Source organism: Lynx canadensis, chromosome E2, assembly GCF_007474595.2.
Source record: "Lynx canadensis isolate LIC74 chromosome E2, mLynCan4.pri.v2, whole genome shotgun sequence".
NCBI classification, from domain to species: Eukaryota; Metazoa; Chordata; class Mammalia; order Carnivora; family Felidae; genus Lynx; species Lynx canadensis.
Window position 1 is genome coordinate 4,879,055 of NC_044317.1, and position 23,539 is coordinate 4,902,593.

The 23,539-nt window shown below is 45.2% G+C and overlaps 1 protein-coding gene and 1 pseudogene across 1 annotated transcript in view; both read right to left on the reverse strand.

Moving 5' to 3' along the window:
* Positions 1–5,790: 5,790 nt before the first annotated feature.
* CDH13 (cadherin 13) overlaps positions 5,791–23,539 on the reverse strand; it is a 1,031,871-nt gene continuing 1,014,122 nt past the window's right edge. The window contains exons 12-14 of the mRNA XM_030298915.2: positions 20,318–20,551; positions 16,696–16,914; positions 5,791–6,909 (exon numbers count right to left, since the gene is read on the reverse strand). Coding sequence (XP_030154775.1) covers positions 6,902–6,909; positions 16,696–16,914; positions 20,318–20,551 — 461 coding nt within the window. The 3' untranslated portion in view covers positions 5,791–6,901. The remainder of the gene's footprint in view (positions 6,910–16,695; positions 16,915–20,317; positions 20,552–23,539) is intronic.
* Positions 9,676–14,982, reverse strand: LOC115502490 (annotated as a pseudogene).

Here is a 23,539-nt window from a genome sequence, read left to right on the forward strand (position 1 = left end):
ATTTTGGGGGCAGAGAAGAAATGTGGATTTGGAGGTCTCAGCCCTGAGCTGGGCTGCCTTGGGGGAGGGGTAAAGTGACTCTTATCTCTTCAATGCATCTCTCCTCTGTTGTTGTTGTTGTTGTTGTTGTTGTTGTTGTTTTTGCACCACTGAAATGCTGGAACATTCAGGCATATTCTGGGCTCCCCAAAACATGTTCTCATCTGTGAATGGAGGTTAAAATTGGTGTTTCTATGGCGGGGTTGGGCGCGGGTGGATGGGGAGACATACAAGGACAGGTATCTCTCGTTCTGCCATTTTGCTGTTGACTTTCATTGTTACTTTAGTGCATCCCAAGGGATACTGGCTTTTCATTCATGGTAAGAATATACAATTTTCTTGGGAATACATGAATTTAAGCAAAAATTATCAATTTAAAATTATACAGTTTAAAACTGTAGTTGCCCTTGGTAGGACGGGTGCATTGGGATGGCGGGATTTGCAGAGGTCGTAGAGAGACATGGTTCAATCGTGAAGATGTTCTTACAGGATTAAAGTTCAGCAGCTGCTGGCCTCAGAGAAGACAGGGGAGCAAAGGGGAAAGGGGTGGTGCTTGCTGTGAAATTGCACATCTTTCCATCCTTTGGGAAGGGGAAGCAGGAGGACATATTTGCTGAACCACCCTACCAATGTGACAATTGTAACACTGGAACGTCGAACCCATTTTCCTTGGGGACATATCTCCAGAAGGACAGTGGGGAATTTCTGCAGGTTCCCAATACCCCTTTTGTACAGGACAAGCATTCGAGGTACCAGTAACCCTCCGGAGGGAAGGGTTTGCTTTGGGTTTGAAGTGTCAGTTTACGTTTCTCATGCTCATTTGTGGCAATTTTCCGAATTAGCGTCTCCATGATTGGCTGCCAAGGAATCGCTTTCCTATTTATTTACCCAAACTAGCAATTTCCCGGAGACAGATGCCCCGGGGAGGAAGGAGACGTTTCAGGAAGACTCTGACTTGCAGGTTCGGTTTTCTTCAGCTTCACTCACCCTGTCCTGCCAGATTGTCTCGTCACCATCAATTTCACGTACTGTGTGTGAGGGTACGGCCTCGGTGGTTTCTTCCGGGTGACAGGTGGGTGGTGCTGTCTCAGGGTAGAGTGGAAAAGCGCCCGTGCTGGAGTCACGCACGCAGCTCACTAGGCAAGACCCAGCATGAGATCGTTTTAACTCGTGAGCCCCCTCTTATCATTGTACAGTGGAGACAAGGTCTATTCCAACATTCCATGAATTATATGATATACGTAACGTATAATGATTTTCCATATAAATTACATATGTATAATAGGTGTATACCTACCTACATACTTACAAATGTAAATACCTACCTACCTACATATGTAAATTATCTGGTCTGTAGGAGGCAGTTATTTACATTTTTTTAAAATGTTCATTTATTTTTGAGAGAGAGAGAGAGAGAGAGAGAGACAGAGTGCGAGTGGGGGAGGGGCAGAGAGAGGGAGACACAGAATCGGAAGAAGGCTCCAGGCTCTGAGCTGTCAGCACAGAGCCCGACGCTGGGCTCGAACCCATGAACCGTGAGATCATGACCTGAGCTGAAGTCGGACACTTAACCGATTGAGTCACCCAGGCACCCCACGTAGGAGGCACTTATTAAATATTACCACCTTTCTTCTCTTTTGTTAAGGACCTCCCTAAAGGAATCCTGCTTGCTTTCTATCATCAATCAATCAATCAATCAATCTGGTTTGTTTCTATCCATTTCTCTCTCAATCTCTCCCTTATCTTTGTCTATCTATATCTGTCTCTGTCTGCCCATCATCTGTATCCATTTATCTATGTATATACTTATCCCCATATCTATATCCACCCAATCTATTATTCTATCATCTATCTTATCAATCTATCATCTATCATCTATCTTATCAATCATCTATCATGTATCTATTATCTATCATCTATTATCTATCTATCATCTATCTATCATGTATCATCTATCTGTTTTTCTCAAATCAGAGGGATCTGACTGTTATGAACGAGGAAGGGGGAAGAATTAACTTCAGGAAGGCAGCACTTGGTTTTAGCCTTGGCCTTTCAACATTATAGGCCATCCAGAGCACCATTTAAACAAATATCCCTTTTGCTCTGTCACTGTGTTGAAACTGTACTAAAGACAGTCTAAGACCGAGGACACACTTAAAAATCCCAGATAACCTTTATTTAAATATTTCACAAATAAGTTACAAGTTTCTATGCAACTACATGGTAAATAAAACGCTGATTTACCTCTCTGAGACCCTGAGCAATTCAGCAGCTCGAGCCCAAAGGAACGGCACTACCATAGAATTAAACATTTTAAAGTGATACACTTTTATCCCTTTTGAGTGTTTATGATAAAAATCTGTTTGAAATTTTTGAAAATTTTTATCTTGCGAGGATACATAATATTTACCACCAGAACGGTGTTGATGTGGGTATGACATCACAGACTATTTTTCATATGGCCTTCATTTCCAACTCTTCAATAATCTAAATCTATGTATATTATAGATAAAGAATGACTTTGCTTTCTAAAGGAAAAGCTTTGAAAAAAGCAGCAGAAAATGGAAATTTTCAGCTTATACTTATAGTGCTTCTAAAAGCCACTTTCTCAAAGGCTTCATAGCTTCATGGTGAAATTTATTGTGGTCTTACTACACCTGCTTCTTTTCACCAAATCCCTACCAACCAGCTGGCGCAAGCCCAACAAAATGGTTCAAAGGCTTATCAAGCTCAGCAGCCCTCCAATGATTAATATGATGATAGCGATGTAGCACGAGCGATAGGAAGAGACTTTTCTGCTTACTGAGTTTGATGAATATCTAAGTTGTTTCTGCTCATAGGCTTATTCTTCAGTTATGCAATTAAAGTTCTTATCTGAAGTCCTTGTTCACAGGCTCGATCCCACCCTTTTCTTCTGTGTCTACATATTTTGTATATGCTTCGATATAAACACAGTCAACGCTACAGCATTTTTTTTTCCAGTAGTGGGCTAATCCATCAGCAATAGGAGATCTAAGAAGGGCAACACATTTTACGTACAAAAGAAGTGTTTGTTGCTGTGGATGAACTATTATGAAAGCATCTAACCACCATTTTATGATAAGTTCCAACTCTCAACAGGCAGTTAAGAAGACGGATGCATCATCTTTGTGAAAGATGCAGCCAGAACATTGATGATGGTGACGGTGGTGGAAATGGCGACGATTTAATTATTACTCAGTGGTTAAACACAACAGCTAGGTCATTCTTTCTCAGTGCTCACCTTTATCTTGGTGTGATTCACCTGTCGGTTAGTGCCTCAGAAAACTTGACATGAAGAGGTTAATGTTCATTAAACAACATTAAAACAAAATTAAAACATTAAAAAAAATTAGAAAAAAATAGAAGTGCTTGGAGATACTTTAGTTTGTCTGTAGCTGAGCTCAGGGCAAATTCCTGAACGCCCTACCCTCTTTCTCCCTTGGCTCTCCCTCCCCTCCGTTGGTTTGGGCATGACTGGGTACTTGGGAGGACACAAGTGTACTTTGGGCTACCTGAGATATCTAATTAACCTTGTGGGAGTCCCTCATGTACCTTCACACAAGCCATGGGAGGGAAAGGAGGGAATACTGAAGAAGAGTCTATCTCGCGCAGTAGACATTTCTAAGCTTCAGTATGAATTGAGAATGGTGTTCACAGTTCTTGACCGAAAGCTCTTAGAACTAAGAACTAGCAGCAGGTCTATTTGCTCGGTCTGGATGGATAGCCCTGCTAACTGAGGCTTCAGACTAGGGTTTTCTGGTCTGAGGGAGACACTTTGTGTGGTTTTACTGCACGGTTGGGAGGGGCACTGTGGCCAGTGGGAACCACAGGTGCCCCGGAGCAAAATGGGCTGGGTTGTCATTCTGGAGGCCACTTACCTTGGGCAAGCCAAGAGTCACGGCAGGTACATCCACGTGAAACGATGTGCATTTGGAGGAAGAGGCAGTGTTGAAGGTAACTTTTTTCGAAATTAGAAAATGGTCGCGCGTTTTTGTTGAAACAAATTACCAGAAATAAGTTACCGTGTGTAAAGCGGGGAGGAAAGATTTTTAATCAAGGTGGTTGATGTATTAATAAAACAGTGGAGAAAGTGTGACTGTCTACTCAGCGGAAATAAAATCCTCGGTTTTGTGCTCAGCGATCGAGAAAAGCAATTTCTGGCTCTTAGTTTTTTTGGTTTTTAATAACTCAGACTAAAATAAAATGCATTGGTAATAATGAGATGCTTTGATTTCAATGAACAATGTAAATGTGTTCTAGCAAGTTAGAAAACATTCTGCAGTTCAGGAAATGCTACCACTTTGGTTTCAAAGAGTTGGTCTTTCTTTTTTTTTTTTTTTTTTTTTAAGGATTAGAAAGAACTACACTCTAGAAATCCGTCTGTCCTGATGAGAACTCTGGGGACAGGGGGTGTACTTAAGTAGGGGAAAATTAAGGCATATTCTACTTGCTAAGGAAGTATGCACTTGATTCCTCTTTTCCGGTGTCCTAAGCCAAGTTAAGCCAAGGGTTTGATTTGCAAAGTGCGGGAGAGGCTTGAGAGAGGAGACTTGTTCGTTTCAGTGAATGGGCCACTCGACAGCCGTATTTCTCCCGGGGGATAGTCCAGGTTCATGAAGGAGGGTGAGCTTTCTGATGGCTGGTTAGCTAGCCTCTGGGCCAGGCTGCCGCCCACCTGGCCGTCTGAAGATGCTCCTCAGCTCGTTTCCGGCGTGAGCATTCTCGCCCCGCCTTGCAGGAAGCCGGAAGGGAGGTTCGCCAGGGAGACCCGAGCCTGCGTGCTATAAAGCCCGAAGAGGAAATCTCGTGAAGTGTGAGCGTGCAGGCTTGGGTCCCCTGCCCCTGGGCCCACTCCATGCCCCTGGTGGACAACCTATCTGCCATATTTGGGATGTAGCACCTTCTGACTGACCACCGGGCTCGTTCAAGAGAAACACACCCATGCTCTGGGACTGTAGGTGCATGGTTGTGACTGTGTGTCATGCAGTCATCAAGGTGAGGATGATCTCGCTCCTGAGTATGTGGTCGTCTTCACAGCCGACTGCAAGATGCTCAAATCGTTCATAGGATGGACAGGATGAGTGCGTTGCCCAGGCTGTGAGTGCGTGCTTCTGGCTTTACAGACGCACTCTCCACTAACAGGAGGTGTACGGGGAACCCCAAATGACCAGTCAAAAAATGTGAACCCGCACTAAGGCAAGACCTCGTATCGGCAACATCAGACACAACATAGAAATCAGAGAAGAGCTACTGTCCAGCCGTTTTAACCACCAATACCCATTTATTTTAATGGAAAAAAAAATCTCTGCATTCTATATGCTCCAAAAAGACTTACTATTGAAACAAATACAATATATGGAACTCTATCTGCATAATTTCACTACAATAAAGACAACAAAGGACTCCTACTTCCTATCGAAGGCGAACTGAAAAACACAGGTGCAAACGTAGATTGCGTAAGAAAGCGTGGGTGTGCATGTGTGTGCACGTGTGTGCGTGTGGTTAAAACCTTTAGTAAGCAACTGTATTAAAATATGCTAAGACACTTACCTTACCCTAGTTTGTGGCGAGCTCTAATAAGAAGCCACGGGCTGTCACTAGTTTTGTCTGATAGAAAAATTTGGCGTGAGCTTGGATGGTTCTCTACAGTTTATCAACGAGAAGATCATCTTAGTACGGGTTCTAGCTTTTCTCTTAGTTTTACATGCTCACAGAATAAAAATCAATTACTTCTCATACATAATGAACATCTTTTATTTTCAGGTTTGCAAACAACGGTAGTCGGTTCACACAAAAGGGTACTTTTAAAACTACCTGTGTTTAGTCTATTTTACGCCTGTATATATGAAACAAACAGTGTGTATGTGCATAAAGGTATGTCTATACATGTGGGCATATATGTGTATACACGCGGTTCCTGCTGACTGCCTCCCGTGCACGTAGGACCCCCACCATGAGACGTGCAACTGTACGTACATCGGGGAGAGAGAGATTCTCCGCCATGATCCGTGTCCTCCTAAGAATCCGTGGGACTGGATTCAGGACACGTACAAATGCAGACAGATGCCCACGAAATAATACTTGAGCCCTTTTCTTGGCGTTTGATGGTAAAGTTTGCTGCTCTGTTCCTCTCCGCTTTTTCTGAGGATCACGGCATAGGATGGCAGTGAAAAATTGGTTGCAATCCTTTACTGGAGAGGAAGGACTTCTGTCTGTGCTCTCCCTCTCTGCAGACCTGCCTGGCTGGTCGTGGCAGTGTTCGGACCGAACGGGACCGCGCAGGAGCGTCGGCTCTGGGGTCTGTACTAATGCCCAGCTTGATGCTGAGGCCCTGGGCGGGGGGGCAGCTGCATCACTTCCATCCTTTTTTTGTGTGTAACCTCTCAATATCAAAACTAGGCTCCTTCTGTATAGTTTCTCTCTATAAATACTGTGTATATACACATACAGATACTCACACATGTACAAATACTAACCCACAGACGAAGCTGTATGTGTGGAAAGCTGACTAGCAACATGGCAACACATCAGAAAAAGTAGTCATTGTTCCTGCTCCCTGCTCCCAGAAGGTCAAGTTATACGCCATGATCTTTCAACGTTCAGGGAAATTCAGAAGATTCTGCTAATTAAAGGAGAAAGGAAGATTCTGCCAGAATGGTGAAGAACAGACCCAGTGGTATCGCAAAGAAAACAAAAATCTGGAACAATTGAGGCCTAGTTGTGAAGTTCGAGAGCTGTAAACTGCAATCTTCAGACTTGGATGGTTGTTTTTTCTCTTTTTCTTTTTCTTTTTCCCGTTGCTATGGAAACGTGGTAGTCAAGCTTCGGATGTCAGGAGTTCTCACAGACCTGAATGGAAGAGATTCAGAGTGAAGTCAAGGAATATCGCAACTTGATTGAAAACGTTTTAGCTAAATGTGAGATAAATGGCTGATAAGAGGTGATAAACACATTCATAAACACGGCACTGCCTTGGGGAAGAGAAGGGATAGCTCTGGTGGTTTATGTCTTAAAAAGCAGGATCTGTCTGAAAACGCCAATGCCAAGCCCTTCATCTCAGACTGACCAGCGGTGACGATCTCTGCGACGTTGAGCCCTGTCCCTTGCGCCTTAGCCCAGAACCTGGATGTCTTATGGACAAGTTGACGTGGTAACTTAGAGATTGATGATTATCATCCCAGAAATTAATTTTTGGTCACAGAGAAGAGTGAGAGAGCTGTTAGTGGTTCTGCAGACACGGCGTATGACTCCTGTGGCTGTGGTGACAAAAGACCACTTAGTGCTTAGAGCTTAGTGGCTCGAAATACCAAAACTTAGTCTCTTACAGTTCTGGAAGTCGGAAGTCCAAAATGCGTCTTAGAGGGCTAGAGTCAAGGTGTTGGCAAAGCTGTGTTCCTTTTGGGGGCTCCAGCAGAGAAGCCGTTTCCTTGCCCTTTCCGGCTTCCAGAAGCCCCCCCTGTATTTGGCTCATGACCCCTTCCTCCAGCTTCACGGCCTGGACTGTCTCATCCGAGAGTACTGTTGTCACCAAAACTGTGGTTATTCTCTAAGATGTACACCAGCCTGGGTCTCCCCTCTGCCTGATAATAGCACGAGCTTGGTTCTCTGCTGTTTTTGCTTTATTATTAGTATAATATCTTGGGTTTGTACAGGGGAATGGTACCACTAAAACTCGTGATATAATCAAAGAAATAAAAATCTGTAAAGGTCAACCTACGATAGAAGTGCAGTTCCTGCTGGAATGAACCGATGGCTAGAATATAGTAGATTAATTCCGTAAAGCTTGGGCCCTTTCATTCAAAACGTGCCGAGGAGCTGATTGGGGTATAAAACACACCTAATTCTGTACCCCGTTGCTTTCAGAGGTGAATCCTATCATTTATCTGCTTGGAAAATTTAAAACAGCTTCTCTACAACCAGATAAAAGTCTTTGTAATGTGACTCAAATATAAGCAAGATGATACCGAGAAAGTTAAGGCTGTTTTAATAACACTAATTCAGGTGCAGTTTTTGGATGTTGCTTCCTACACCCAGGGATATTTACATTGTTTGACGGGTGAGTTTCTTTGCAGTTAGGCATCTCCCCAACTCATTTAATTTCCCTTTTTGGCTGGCTTTTTCACTGTCCTTGCCACCATTTTCTTAAACTCCAGTTACTCAGGCTGGAGCAAATGGTATTTGCCGATTCACCCACGTTTGAAGAAAGACTCGAAAGGAACAGATTAAACGGCATCCTGAATTTTATTTAAAAATATTTTCCAGTGTGGTACCATGACTTAAAATAATTTTGGTCATTGAGGACAAAAAAAATTTGACTGAATAAAACTCACTAGGAACACCTGGGTGACTCAGTCAGTGAAGCGTCTGACTTCAGCTCAGGTCATGATCTCACGGTTCGTGAGTTCGAGCCCCGCATCGGGGTCTGTGCTGACAGCTCAGAGCCTGGAGCCTGCTTCGGATTCTGTCTCCCTCTCTTTCTGCCCCTTCCCCGCTTGCTCTCTGTCTCTCTGTGTCTCAAAAATAAACAAACATTAAATTTTTTTTTTTTTAAACCTTACTAAATTAAACAAGTCTCCACTCACGGTTCAAATGAATTTAGAATGTCACAGAAGGGTCCTACCTCTGAGGGCTGTTGACTTGATTACATGAGATAGTCTACACAATTTATGTGAAGCTCTTGGCTTTGTTTGTGGGTGGCACTTAGAAGCCCTAGGAGGTCCACTGTCACTGTCCGTGGAGCCCATCGCTTTGAGGGACCACAGATCCTCTGCAAAGATGACTCAGAACCACCTGGGGGCAGAGGACAGCCTGCTTCATCTGGGTTTGGTGTTTCCCCAGGCCCTGTCTCTGCCCATAACACATGTCACCATAAAAAGGAACAAAATATTGATGCACTCAATGACACGGACTGTACGATTCCATTTATAGAAAATTCCAGAAAAGGCAAGAAAGCACTCAGAGAAGGCAGATCAATGGGGGTCTGGATTCAGGGGAGAGGATCAGGAACAAAGGGCATAAAGAAGCCAACCGGACCTTGGTTGTTGGTGTGGCTACACCAAAACTCATCCAACTGTACCCTTAAAATGGGTGAATTTTGGGGCGCCTGGGTGGCTCAGTCGGTTAAGCGTCCGACTTTGGCTCAGGTCATGATCTCGCGGTTCGTGAGTTCGAGCCCCGCGTCGGGCTCTGTGCTGACAGCTCAGAGCCTGGAGCCTGTTTCAGATTCTGTGTCTCCCTCTTTCTCTCTGACCCTCCCCCGTTCATGCTCTGTCTCTCTCTGTCTCAAAAATAAATAAATGTTAAAAAAAAAAATTTAAAAAAAAATGGGTGAATTTTATAGAATCCAAGGATTCTATAGAATTTTATAGAATCCAAGGATTTTATAGAATCCAACGAACACCTTAACACAAAGCATTAGAATGAAAAGTATTGTCAGTGGCCCTTTTGCTCATCTTGGTCACGTCTTTCAACTTCTTCACTGTGATCGAGATTACAGTTCAATTCTCCCTCCTTGCCAAAGAAGAGACATTTCATTTTGGTACTTGCTACTATGGTTCACCTGAACTGTCTTTTTATGTTCTTGCTATTGCTGATTAATTAAGCCTAAAACAATGTTCAAAAGGCTTTGAGGATGATATGCTTCCCTGGAGTTGCCTGTGGCACACGACACAGAGCCCTGCGAACCGCCCCCCAGACATAGGCTAGTGGAGACGCGAGCTTGCCTCATCGGGAGGGTCCTGGGGGAGCATTTAAGCATCTCTTCGGTGCCATCAACAGATACCTTCAACAACAAAATTGGCAGTAAAATTAATTTCATTTACATTTTTTACTACTTTCAATGTCATTAGTTTTATTTCCTTCAGTTCTAGCTGTCAAAGACGAAAGTGCAGACCTCTCGGTTCACTTCTCGTTGCGATAAAGCCTTCTATGGTATCATAACAAGGTGAAATGTTTTCATTACTTTTCTTCCATGAGGAGGCGGTCTAATGGTGGAAGCTGGCCTCACTGCTTACTCACCCGGGGAACTTTCAGAGCACCTTCTCATCTATAAAATCTCTAGGCCAATGAAGGAAACAAAAAAGCCATGGAACGTCAGGATGTTTGGTTAATGCTAGTCTACCTGGATCCGAATATTATTTGAGGAGAGGAGAAAAAAAAATATCCCCCGCCACGTTGTATGATGAGCTCACTGCAGTTTTATGAGCAATGCTGTAATGGAGGTGTTCGCACACTTTTCCTGTAAGGGGCCAGATGGTAAATATCTCCCCTCTGCAGGCCACACAGCCTCTGTGGCACCTGCTCAACTCTGCCGTGTTGTAGCAGCAGGCAGGCAACGTGTAAGTGAACGGCTATGGCTGTGTTCCAATAAAACTTTATTTACAAAAACAGGAATTGGGCCACGTTTGACCCTTGGACAGTAGTTTGCCGACTCCTGATTCAAAGAAACATCAAGCAGAGTCTACCAGATCCCGAAATTCTTTCAAGGACTATGGCTGAGGCAGGAGGTTATTACCCTTGCACTTTATAATCTAGTTGAGTGCTTGTAAACACCACTCCCCCACCACCTCCACCTAACTTAGTGTTTTAGGCCCATTTCTGTCCAGTCTCTCGTCAGTATCATGTTAATAGCTACACAGGTGGGTTGGCCACTTTGAGCTCTGCTCTTACAAAAGGGTGGCACACCCCACAGTTACTTATTCCTGCTAGCTCTAACCCAGCTCCTCAGACATCTTATTAGCAAAATCCTTGTCAGGAAGAACCTCTCCGGCTAGGTATATAATACCACAAGAACCATTATATTTGGCAGGCTCTAATTAAGTGAACAGTATTAAATAACCTTATGCCTTTAATATAGGGACAGACGGAGATTCTTTCTGAAGTCAAGCAGGTGAGCGTTAATACCTGTTCTTGACTCTTTTTTGGGCTGATACTACCCGGGTTGTGCAAAACATCAGAGGGCTAACCGAGTACCTTTCCAGCTGTGGAGAAAGATTCAGAGCTCCCTTCTGAGGATGATTTTGACGTTACCTCCAGGGGCCTCACCGACAGTGGGGAGGCTGCGTGCTGCGAGGTAGGACGGCTCTTTTTGTGAGAACAAACAGCACACCTGACATTTCATAGTATGCACGCATCTGTCTTTTCTTGATGACACTGTCTTGGGTATAAAATGAACATGAGTTCTGGGGCGCCTGGGTGGCTCCGTCGGTTGAGCGTCCGACTTCGGCTCAGGTCACGATGTCACAGTTCATGGATTCGAGCCCCACATCGGGCTCTGTGCTGACAGCTCGGAGCCTGGAGCCTGCTTCGGATTCTGTGTCTCCCTCTCTCTCTGCCCTTCCCCTGCTTTCAGTCTGTCTCTCTCTCAAAAATAAATAAACATTCAAAAAAATTTTTAAAAAATGAATGTGAGTTCCTTAGGAGTTACCTGGCAATTCTGCCTTGGAGTTGTTGTGATCCTAGCGGTCAGCTGAGAGAGAAGTGGGCAATCTTTGGGGACCTGCTCACCAATGGCCTCTGTAGGCCTTGAGTTTCTAAAGTAGGGGGCCCAGGAAAATTCCTTGTTGATAAGAAAAAAGTACTGCCCCATTATTTATATTCCTTTTAATCTACACAAATAGGTTAAGTTGTACTGATTTTAATATATGGATTGGGAGTAGCAGGCATGTGTATTTAGTATTAAAAATATTGTGTAAATATATGCACACACTAGGTCTGTGTGGAGGCCACTGTCACCTTGGATGTGGGTTCCACAGGCTGGATGGGCCTGGGAATGTGTATTTCAACAAGCACAGGTAGGAAGTCTCCATTTTATGTTTTTTAAGAAAAGTTTTTTTTAATGTTCATTTCTGAGAGACAGAGTGCGAGCAAAGGAGGTACAGAGAGAGAGAGAGGGAGACACAGAACCCAAGGCAGGCTCCAGGCTCTGAGCTGTCAGCACAGAGCCCAACATGGGGCTTGAACCCACGAGGCATGAGATCATGACCTGAGCAGAAATCAAGAGTCAGACGCTTAACCGGCTGAGCCACCCAGGCGGCCCTCCTCGTGGGGCTTTTACTGCTTTGCCCCGCACCTCTCTCTGCGGACTCACTGTGGTCCATGTGCTCCCGCTTCCAGGTGGCAGGCGTGCTCCCTGTGGGCCTGCCGTGCTTATCCAGAAGGCCCTGTTTGACCATCAGGCTCTTCTGACCCGCCGTTGGACCTAAACCCCACTTCTAAGGGCCGGTGTCTCTCTCCATGATGACTCTCTCGACCTTGGCTGCCGTGTCACAGTCACGGGCGGAGATCCCTGCTGCGGCCACCGATGCATAGCCGTGCAGGCTGCTTCCCCTTGGTGGTGATGACCGCCACCTCCTGATTGACTGTGACGCCGTCCTCAGATCGGAGGGCACCTGCACGTGTGATCTGTGCCCCACGGCAGAGTGCCCTCCTCATCGTCTTTCACAAGCGGCCGTTCATGAGAAGGCAGTGGGTTTTCCAGAGTGTAAACGGCTCACTGCACGTGGCTGTCATTCTTGTCGCTGTCATACTCCATTGTCACCAGAGTATGAACCCCCCAAAGTTCCTGCATCTGACCGCCCATTCCCAACAACATACCCAGCTGCACACACAGCGTCCGAATATAGGTGCCGGCCTCACAACTCACCTAAGCGATTCCTCGTCTTTCAGGATGATGTGACATCAGCTTGCTCTCGTGTTTGGTCCACACTCGGAGCTGCCCCTTCACTGCAGCAGGAAGCGGCGGTGGCTGGAATAAGGTCCCTGTCAGAGTTCCTGGGGCCCCAGAAGGTTGAGTCCCCCCCTCCAATAGCATCGTGTAGCTGGACAATTCCCACACACTCTGTCTGCACAATGTCGGGATTCCTCCCCCCCCTTTTTTCCCCCTTCCCCTAACCCCATGGTCTTCTGTTAAGTTCGTCAGGATCCACATAAGAGTGAAAACATATGGTATCTGTCTTTCTCTGTGTGACTTATTTCACTTAGCATAACACTCTCTGGTTCCATCCACGTGGTACAAAAGGCCAGATTTCATTCTTTCTCATTGCAATGTAGTATTCCATTGTATATATAAACCACATCTTTATCCATTCGTCAGTTGATGGACATTTAGGCTCTTTCCATAATTTAGCTATTGTTGAAAGTGCTGCTGTAAACATTGGGGTACAAGTGCCCCTATGCCTCAGCACTCCTGCATTTCTTGGGTAAATTCCTAGCAGTGCTATTGCTGGGTCATGGGGTAGATCTAGTTTTAATTTTCTGAGGAACCTCCACACTGCTTTCCAGAGCGGCTGCACCAATTTGCATTCCCACCAACAGTGCAAGAGGGTTCCCGTTTCTCCACATCCTCTCCAGCATCTATAGTCTCCTGATTTGTTCGTTTTAGCCACTCTGACTGGCGTGAGGTGATATCTGAGTGTGGTTTTGATTTGTGTTTCCCTGATGAGGAGCAACGTTGAGCATCTTTTCATGTGCCTGTTGGCCATCCGGATGTCTTCTTTAGAGAAGCGTCTGTTGATGTTTTCTGCCCATTTCTTCACTGGATTATTTGTTTTTTGGGTGTGGAGCTTGGTGAGTTCTTTATGGATGTTGGATACTAGCCCTTTGTCTGATATGTCATTGGCAAATATCTTTTCCCATTCCGTGGGTTGCCTTTTAGTTTTGTTGATTGTTTCCTTTGCAGTGCAGAAGCTTTTTATCTTCATGAGGTCCCAGTAGTTCATTTTTGCTTTTAATTCCCTTGTCTTTGGAGATGTGTCGAGTAAGAGATTGCAGAGACTGAGGTCAGAGATGTTTTTTCCTGCTTTCTCCTCTAGGGTTTTGATGGTTTCCTGTCTCACATTCAAGTCCTTCATCCATTTTGAGTTTATTTTTGTAAATGGTGTGAGAAAGTGGTCTAGTTTCAACCTTCTGCATGTTGCTGTCCAGTTCTCCCAGCACCATTTGTTAAAGAGACTGTCTTTTTTCCATTGGATGTTCTTTCCTGCTTTGTCAAAGATGAGTTGGCCATACGTTTGTGGGTCTAGTTCTGGGGTTTCTATTCTATTCCACTGGTCTATGTATCTGTTGTTGTGCCAATATCATGCTGTCTTGATGGTTACAGCTTTGTAGCTGAGGCTAAAGTCTGGGATTGTGATGCCTCCCGCTTTGGTCTTCTTCAATGTTACTTTGGCTATTCGGGGTCTTTTGTGGTTCCATACAAATTTTAGGATTGCTCCAAAACATTTTTTTAAATATTTATTTTATTTTTGAGAGAGAGACAGAGCACAAGTCAGGGAGAGGCACGGAATCCGAAGCAGGCTCCAGGCTCAGAGCTGTCAGCACAGAGCCCGACGTGGGGCTCAAACTCACGAACCGTGAGATCATGACCTGAGCCGAAGTCGGACACTTAACCAACTGAGCCCCCCAGGCACCCCGGAAGTCTCCATTTTAAAACCCCCCTGGCAGTCTAGAGTAGCTGATGAGTGAACAGCACCCTGCCATGTGCCTTGGTTCTTCAAAGCAACGTCATTGAGAGTCAGGCTTTGCTATCGTGTGACTGGGTTTATGGCGGGTGATGTGTGTGAGTGGCCACTCAATTATTTTCTCTCCTCTCTGTGTACACACCCACATGCACCCACACAACACTTTTTTCTTTACGATCACACGCGAACTACTCCTTGCTAGTTTATCCAGGCTCTGCTAGATGTGAGTTCCAATTCTGCCTCGAAACCAGACCCAGCGCGGGGCTTGCCGTCTGCCTAGCACTCCCTTGAGAAGCTGGTGGAAAACAGATTCCAGGTTACTGCAATAGCGTCGATCGTAGAAGGGCACCGTAAATAATCATCGCGTATCTGCTGATTGAGGAGTACGCTCCGCAAGATTCATCCGACGGATCCTGTCTAGCAGTTGGAATGAATGCACTAGGGCAGGGGTGACTATGGCCATTGGGCCACAGCGTGTTTGTGTGGCTCTTGAGCTGAGACTGTGTCTCAAACTTTTGTTGTGCCTGGCTGGCTCAGTTGGGTAAGCAGTGGACTCTTGGTTTTGGCTGCGGTCACGATCTCGTGGCTTGTGGGTTTGAGCCCCATGTTGGGCTCTGGGTGGACACTGTGGAACCTGCTTGGGATGCTCTTTCTCTGCCTCTCTCTGCACCTCCGATGCGTGCACCTGCTCTCTCTCTCTGCCCCTTCTGTGACGCTCTGTCTCTCAAAATAAATAAGCTCTGAAAAATGTTTTTCACTCTTTTAAAAAGTGGTAGAAAACAAAAGAGTAAGTGACAAAGATCTGATGTGGTCCACAGAGCCCAAAATATTTGCCGCCCAGCCCTTTGGGGTAAAAGTGTGCCAACCCCCAAACGAGACTAACGTAGATGGATCTCGGAAAGGTAATGTGGGGAGGAACAAAGGCAAGTCACAGAACATCGTGCTCAGTATAATATGAATTACACAAGGTTTTACAAACTGCACAAAATAGAACTATAAGGGGTGTGTGTGTGTGTGTGTGTGTGTGTGTAGTAAATGTATAAACTAACATCTGGACACACTCTAAGTCAAGATAGTATTTTCTCTGGGGAGAGAGAATAGGAAACGAAACTGGGGAGAAAAAAAGGGGATTTCACCTTTACCTATAATATTTTATTTCTTGAATAAAAAGGAAGAAGAAAGAAGAAAAGAAAAAAGAAGAAAAGAAAGAGAATATATTTTCTTCCATCTTTCCTTCCTTCCTTCCTTCCTTCCTTCCTTCCTTCCTTCCTTCCTTCCTTCCTTCTTTCCATCCATCCATCCATCCATCCATTCAATGAGACACTTCTCATTGTAAGATGTTCTCCTTGGTTCTGCCTCCAGGATGCTGGCTCAGCACAGAGCTTTATACAGAGTAAATGTCTGATGTTGGAATGTGTAACTTCCTGTTGACGCCACTTACCACTGTCACCAGGATGTAGTAACTTCTGGGGCTTTTTTTTCCTAACCATCAATTTCTCAAGTTCCTAATTCACAACCACCTGATAACTTCCTCCAAATATAAACACCAGAGCCCAAGTGGATCTGAATGGCATTACCTGTATGTGAATGATTGCTAAGGTTTATGTTGGAGAGCATTCCATGCCAAGGAAATATTTGAGACATGCATCTATTCATTTAATGCTCACATTTATATTACTTGGCCAAACCATTCATTTGTTTAAAATAATACATCATTATAGTGCAGAGATTACCACCAGTCAGTGAAAATACGCGTGCAATACGCATTTCTCTACTTTCCTACGGCCCAGGCTCCATCCATGGATTCTCATGACTGCTCTTAAAAAAGGCACGATACCTACTTTAACCTTGCAAAAGAGAATTCGGCACACTGCAGAGAGGAATGAGGCCCTGCCGGACCGAAGACCTAATGCGGCGCATTCTTATTAGCCCAAGTTCAGTGGCGCTGGCAGGAAGTTTTTCCCATCACCCGGTCTGTGGGTTACACTGAGCGTCTTCACACATTTCCTTGGAGTGGCTGGAACCCTTTTACATGTAATACTTTCTATTATATGGACATAACCCAAGAACGAATGCTTCCTCTGGGATGAATCATGCTGACAGATATACGGGAAGCAGTGGCTTTGGGGAAGTTGCGTGTTCGTACTTGTGTGCGCCCTGGATTCGGGCTACTTACAAGCCAAACTGAAGAGAGAGGCGAGCAGGACCGAGGTCGCGCTGAAGTGCAGGGCCCCCGCCGCGTTGCAGTCCACTTTGGAGTTCTTGCAGGAGCATACTTGTATCCTGAGGTCTGTGACGTTCGTCATGGGCGGTTTCCCTGAGTCAGTCACCATGATGGGCAGGTGGTAGTTGGCTTTGTTCAGGTTTTGGAGGAGGCTTACCAGGGCGTGCGTATCTGTGGGGGACCAGAGGACCTTTGTGAGAGAGGGTTAGACTTCCCCGAATAAAAGAGTCGGGTTTTGGTGACTCAAACCACACCAAACAGGCATTGCACGTTGGTTTATAACCCTGGGAGTGTTTAAACTTAAATTCATTTGGGCACCTGGGTGGCTCAGTCGGTTAAGCGTCCAACTTCAGCTGAGGTCATGATCTCACAGTCCGTGGGTCTGAGCCCTGCATTGGGCTCTGTGCGGACAGCTCAGCGCCTGGGGCCTGCTTCGGATTCTGTGTCTCCTTCGCTCTCTGTCCCTCCCCTACTAACGTTCTGTCTCTCCATCTCTCTCAAAAATGAATAAACATTAAAAAATTTTTTTAAACTTAAATTCATTAACAGCAAATAAAAATCCAAATTTGGGTTTTCGGTTGTGCCAGCCACATCTCAAGTGTCCAGCCACCGCATGTCGCGAGTGGCCACGGCGTCGGGCAGCGTCGCGTAGAACATTCCACCGCCAAGAAGTCCTGTGGCTCAGTGCTATTATACTCTGTTTCAAAGGGACCCATTTTGTGGAGCTGACTGCATACCAAGAACTGCCCCCTGCAAATTTATGATACCGATAAAACCATCTTTGCAAAGATCACATTCAACATCTAAACAAACTGATGTAAAAATCCACTCTCACATCATTACACCCTGCGTCTTAAATATATACAATTTTTATTTGTCAGCTCAACTCTAATAGAGCTGGAACAAAGAAAAAAAGACAAAAAAAAAAAAAAAAGAAATAATCGGCTCAGAGCATTTTTACTTAAGAATCCAAGTTCAAATAATCACAATGAATTCTTAGACCAAAAAAACCCCCCAAAACAAAACAAAAAAAACGCCAAAACTACCCAAACCCAAACTATCCATTTACTCTAAATGTGGGCAGGACCCACATGTGTTGCCCTGGGGTTCTATAGTCTACGTCTTTATTAGTCCTCAGCCATAGCTCTGGATTTGGGTGGGAGCCCGCAGCATAACCCCAGCACAGGGACTGAAATTTAGGGCCTTGTTTAGTGGGAATATGTGCTATGAGGCAGGCCTTGGGCAGCATGCAAAAATGGCCACCCCACATGGCCACTGTTTTTAGCCTCGGACTATTCTCTTTTCAAGTCAGTCAGATGACTGGGGATATATGTATATTACACACATATATATTATATATAACACACACATATATAATATATATAACATATATATTATATACAACATATCTAAAGAATATATAAAATATATTATAACATATAAAATATTATATTTTATAACACATATATTATGTATAACATATATAACATATATATAACATATATAACACATAACACATATATTATATATAACATATATAACATATATATATAATTTATATATAACATATATATAAAACATATATAACATTTATATATATAACATATATATGATATATATATTTTATGTAACATATATATAAAAATATATAACATATATATAACATATGTATAATATATAACATTTATCATATGTATGCTATATATATTATATGTATGTTGTATATATTATATGTATGTTATATATAATATATATGTAACATATATATTATATATATGTACACACCCAATTTTTTTTGACTGCCTCTTTCTGGGCATGAATGGTGTTAGGTATTAAAAAAAAAACTAGGGGGCGCCTGGGTGGCGCAGTCGGTTAAGCATCTGACTTCAGCCAGGTCACGATCTCGCGGTCTGTGAGTTCGAGCCCCGCGTCGGGCTCTGGGCTGATGGCTCAGAGCCTGGAGCCTGCTTCTGATTCTGTGTCTCCCTCTCTCTCTGCCCCTCCTCCGTTCATGCTCTGTCTCTCTCTGTCTTAAAAATAAATAAACGTTGGAAAAAAAAATTAAAAAAAAAAAAATAAAAAAAAAACTAGGACAAGGGAAAGGACTGAGAAGTCTCCATCTCTTACATAAAACCATGAGGAAGACTGAGCAATGACACGGAGGCAGAAACAGATGAAGTGTCATCCTGACCAGAAGGATAAGCAACAGAAATAACCGATGTACGTAGTCACCCCAGTGAGGTGGCAGGATAACGGAAGGAACATTCTCCCATCTCCCTCGAGTGGACGAGACACTCGAAAAAGTTCCAGCTGGAACTTTCTGGAAAGAGCTGGTGATGGTTATTTAAATCCGCTACAGTCACAAAAACTAGCAAAGGAAGCACCAGCCCCTCAAACAAGAGAACGGTTGTTTTAATTAAAAATAATCAGTGTAACAGAACTCGTTCCTTAAAAAAGCAATAAAATAGACAAACAGGCAAATGGAATCAATAACAAAAGGAAGGCACTAATAAAATGAGATATGAGATAAGGCCATTCAATGCGTACGAGATGTTTTAATAGAAAATTTTATGCGCAACTGTACATTTCCAGAAGTTAATGAAATGCGTAATTCCCCGTCCCTCTCGAAAAGTCTACCGCTGGTGGATGAGGAGGGTACCCTGGCTGGGTCAGCTGCAGGAGAAGTTCACTACCAGAGACAGAGTGTGGGTCACATGCGTGGATCCTGGTTTTTTACTTCATCGCACAACCAGGGGAACTCGGTAGTGAGCTCACATTTGCCCCAGGGAGGGAAGCGGGCGCGGTGATGTGGATACGGGGAATGTACCTCGGTCAGCACCCTGGTGTTGCGGCCTTAGGAAGGCAGATGGGACATGTTGGGCCAAGTTCCGAATTCTGCCTTCCCACACGGAAAGACTGGTAGAAGGGACGGGGCTTGCATGTGTCATAAGTGAGGGACAGGACGGCTGGGCAGTGATATCGCGGTGGAACGTGTAAGCCCCGGTTGTTGCAAAGACGAAGGTAATTTTGAGGAGGTCTGCAGTGTAAAGTGGACGATGGAGGGTCAGAGGCTGAGACTCTTTACATTTTTTTAATGTTTATTTATTATTTTGAGACAGAGAGAGAGAGAGAGAGAGACAGACAGACAGACAGACCGAGAGGGAGACACAGAATCTGAAGCAGGCTCCAGGCTCTGGGCTGTCAGCACAGAGCCTGACACGCGGCTCGAACTCACTGACTGTGAGATCATGATCTGAGATGAAATCACTTACGGTATAGGGCGTATGGTATAGGGTGTACAATGCATCATGTAGAGTACAGAAGAGATAAGAAAAGAAACAAAAGAGAAAACTCTGATGCTTGCATTTTTAAGGAACCGATATGTATTTGTGCAGATTGTGTTCATCTGCTGGTGGGGAAACTGTCAGCACCGACAGGGTGTGAATCACTTGAAATCAACCCCTCGAGACCGGGAGTGAGTAGGAGGGAGCAAGAGTCTGGGGAAGGGAGGCAGGCTGGGGAAGCCAGGCTTCAAAGCCCGAGGAGCAGCTACAGAATGTGTAACTGGACTTACTGTTGATCTTGGAGATCTTCCAGACTTTGTCAGGAACGGCTTGTTTGTGGATCTCAAATTTGAAAGGGTCTGTATTTGGGTGAAGGTCCTTATCTGATGCTCCCAAAATGACTACGCTGAGGTTTTTGGCATCATCACAGACTTCAGCCACCGTGGGGTAGATGAAGGGGGCGTTGTCGTTGACATCCTCCAGAGTGATCAGCAAAGTCCCAGTGCCTGTAGCGGGAGGGTTGCCTATGGGGCAGAGAGCGAAGGTGTTAGCAGGGAGCTGCTGCAAGAGACCTCTGTCACCTGCTTTCCTCCAGTGTGCTGGCCACCTGCTAACAGGTTTCGAACAGGACTGAAGACAATAGCTTATGCATCTGTATAAAGTCGAGTGGTTAAAAGCCTTTTCTCATATATGAAACCTCTGACTTAAATTCTTTAGCACACGGGGGCGCCTGGGTGGCTCAGTTGGTCGAGCTATCATGGTCATGATCTCACCATTCCGGAGTTCGAGCCCCGCGTCGGGCTCTGTGCTGACAGCTCGGAGCCTGGAGCCTGCTTCGGATTCTGTGTCTCCCTCTCTCTCTGCCCCTAACCCATTCGCATTCTCTCTCTTTCAAAATAAATAAGCACTAAAAAAAAATAAAAATACATCAATTCTTTAGCACACTAGCCATAATAACAAATTAGAGGCAAAGAATGGAGATAGCAAATGGGACCTGTCCTCACTTACCAAATGAAAGCTTTATCTAAATACCCGAGTATTCACATGTGCTGTTGGGACAGGGGAGGACGGAGGTCCCATGAGAGGAGGCTGTGTTTTGCACGTATGGAATAGTTCTGCCTTGACTGGCCAGTTGACTGGAGAGAGAAGGAGCTAATCCGGGGTTTTCCTCTGTGGGTGAAATGGGTCTGGGGGGCTGGCCTGGCTGGCCCGCCAGCATAGGACAGATTTAGAAAGTCAGGTTAGTGACGAGAAACAAAGTCACTAGCTGGCTACTGGGACAGATGAAGCGACCGTAATATAATCTTGGGGTCTTATTTTTAAGGCCTTGCATTTTCAATATTTCCGCGACTTCCACGTTTTTTACTGGAGGGAACATTATTTTTAAAAAGCCATTCTAATCACCCAGGTGATAGTGTCTTTCACTCAAAGAAAAGAATGTTTCATTTCAGTAAGACTCAGAGTGACTTTACTTCCTTTTTCCTAAATTTATTCTTAATCAGCTATGCATTAGAGATTTTGTCTTGGGACAAACCATTCGTTAATAGTTCCTAATTTCTGTGAGAAAGGTTAGATCAAAATTGGCAGGCCACACATCGTAAGCGTATGGATTTGCCCTGTTCCAAAAAGGATTTGGCGCCCCCGTCAAATATGGTACTCGAATTTTACGCACTATTACTAACCTAAATTGTCGGGCTCGGTTTAATTTTTCCTATCCTCAGTTGTACTTAAAAAGCCCAGTGTTATTTTACTTCCTACTGTGTTTATTTCTTGAAATGCACAGTAAGATTAAAGTCGAGTTATGAATCATGTGGGGGTTCGAAGGGTGGTGAATATTTGAGCTCAGGGTACAGGTATCACGTGCAAGGCAAGGCACGGTCCGACAGATTCCGCGGGTAAGGAAATGATGAGACCTTTTTAGAATCAGGCAGGTTATTCCGCCATCAGCTAGACAGTAAAAGGGCGAGCAGGCAGAGGTGGCCCTGGCGCAGGTGTCGTTAAGCCAAAGGGACCAGGTGACTACAACCTGGAGCCACTGGCAAGCTGCTTCCCAGCAGTTTGTAGCCCGCAGCTGTGCCCTAACAAGGGCGGGCAGGAAGCCTAATCTCTCACCAACCCAGAAGGAGATGGCAAGCTGTCTGGTGACAGCCTCCCAGGGGACCCAGGGAGGCAGGTGAGAAATGGACTATAGCAGCTCCTACAAGCCTGCTGGCCCACGTGGATACATGCAAAGTCATCCGGTGCCATCACGGGCCACACCCTAGTGCAGAGCACATGGCAAGACGGCAAGGAGATGAGGCTGAGCGTGTCTGGCAGGACAGGGGGCCTTGACCACATGAAGTCACCAGAAGTTTTTCAGAGAGACGGCAGAACATCTGCTCTGACTGATTTATGGAAACACACGTGATACTGGCAGGAGATGTTGGACGTTGGAGGCAGGGAGACCAGCGATAGGTGGTCATGATGTCACGATGTGGGCAAGTTGGAGTAAGAAAGAAACGTCTTTTTGGGCGCCTGGGTGGCTCAGTCAGTTAAGCGTCCAACTCGCGATTTCAGCTCAGGTCACGATCTCACGGTTTGCTGAGTTTGAGCCTCGCGTTGGGTGCTGTGCCGACAGCGTGGAGCCTGCTTGGGATGCTCCTTCTCCCTCTCTCTCTGCGGCCCCCCACTCATGCTCTCTCCCAGAAGTAAATAAGCATTGAAAAAGGAAGAAAGAAAGAGACGTCTTGTCTTGGTGATCATGCACTCAGATGAAGCTGCTCGCAGAAAAGCGGAAGGTAGTGGGGAGCGCAGAGACGTGAGTTCAGCTCTGATTGGGCGAACAGCCCCTCAAATTCAGTGCGCCCGTGTAAAAGCGCACAGAGCTTAGGAGACACGCCAGCACTGGGTAGCGATGTAGGACTTGTCAGCAGAGAGGCTTTGAAATAGTCCTAGCCCATCAGGCAACGCGACGTGACAGGGCAGAATGGCCAAGGGGTGAAGGGTGAGGAAACCCCGGAGTTTAACGAGCGGCTGGTGGCTTGCAGAAGACATAGGGGACGTAAATTGGAAGAGGAGGCAACGGACGGCAGTGAAATGTGTCGTGACGCCCCAGAGGGCGTCTCTAAGGGGTAGAGAGAAGCCACGGGATTTTACAAGGAGAAGGGGACTGATGACTTCTCTCTGAGAGCCTTCCACTATGGAAGAACCAGCTGGAAGGAAGCCGGGCAGTGAGTCAAGAAGTGACAATAGAGACTTTTCAGCGGGGCTGGTGGAAATGTAAATATATCGACACCCAGGGAGAGTTTTAGAATAAGCATTCCAATAAATAGCTGCTAACGTCGAAACACAAACGTCATTCACCAGCAGAAGGATGGCAACTTCTCATGGTGGCACACCACCAACTTTGGTTGGATCGAGAACTCAAAAGAAATGGGGCGCCTGGATGGCTTGGTTGGTTAAGTGTTCGACTTCGGCTCAGGTCATGATGTCATGGCCCGTGAGTTCGAGCCCCGCGTCGGGCTCTGTGCTGA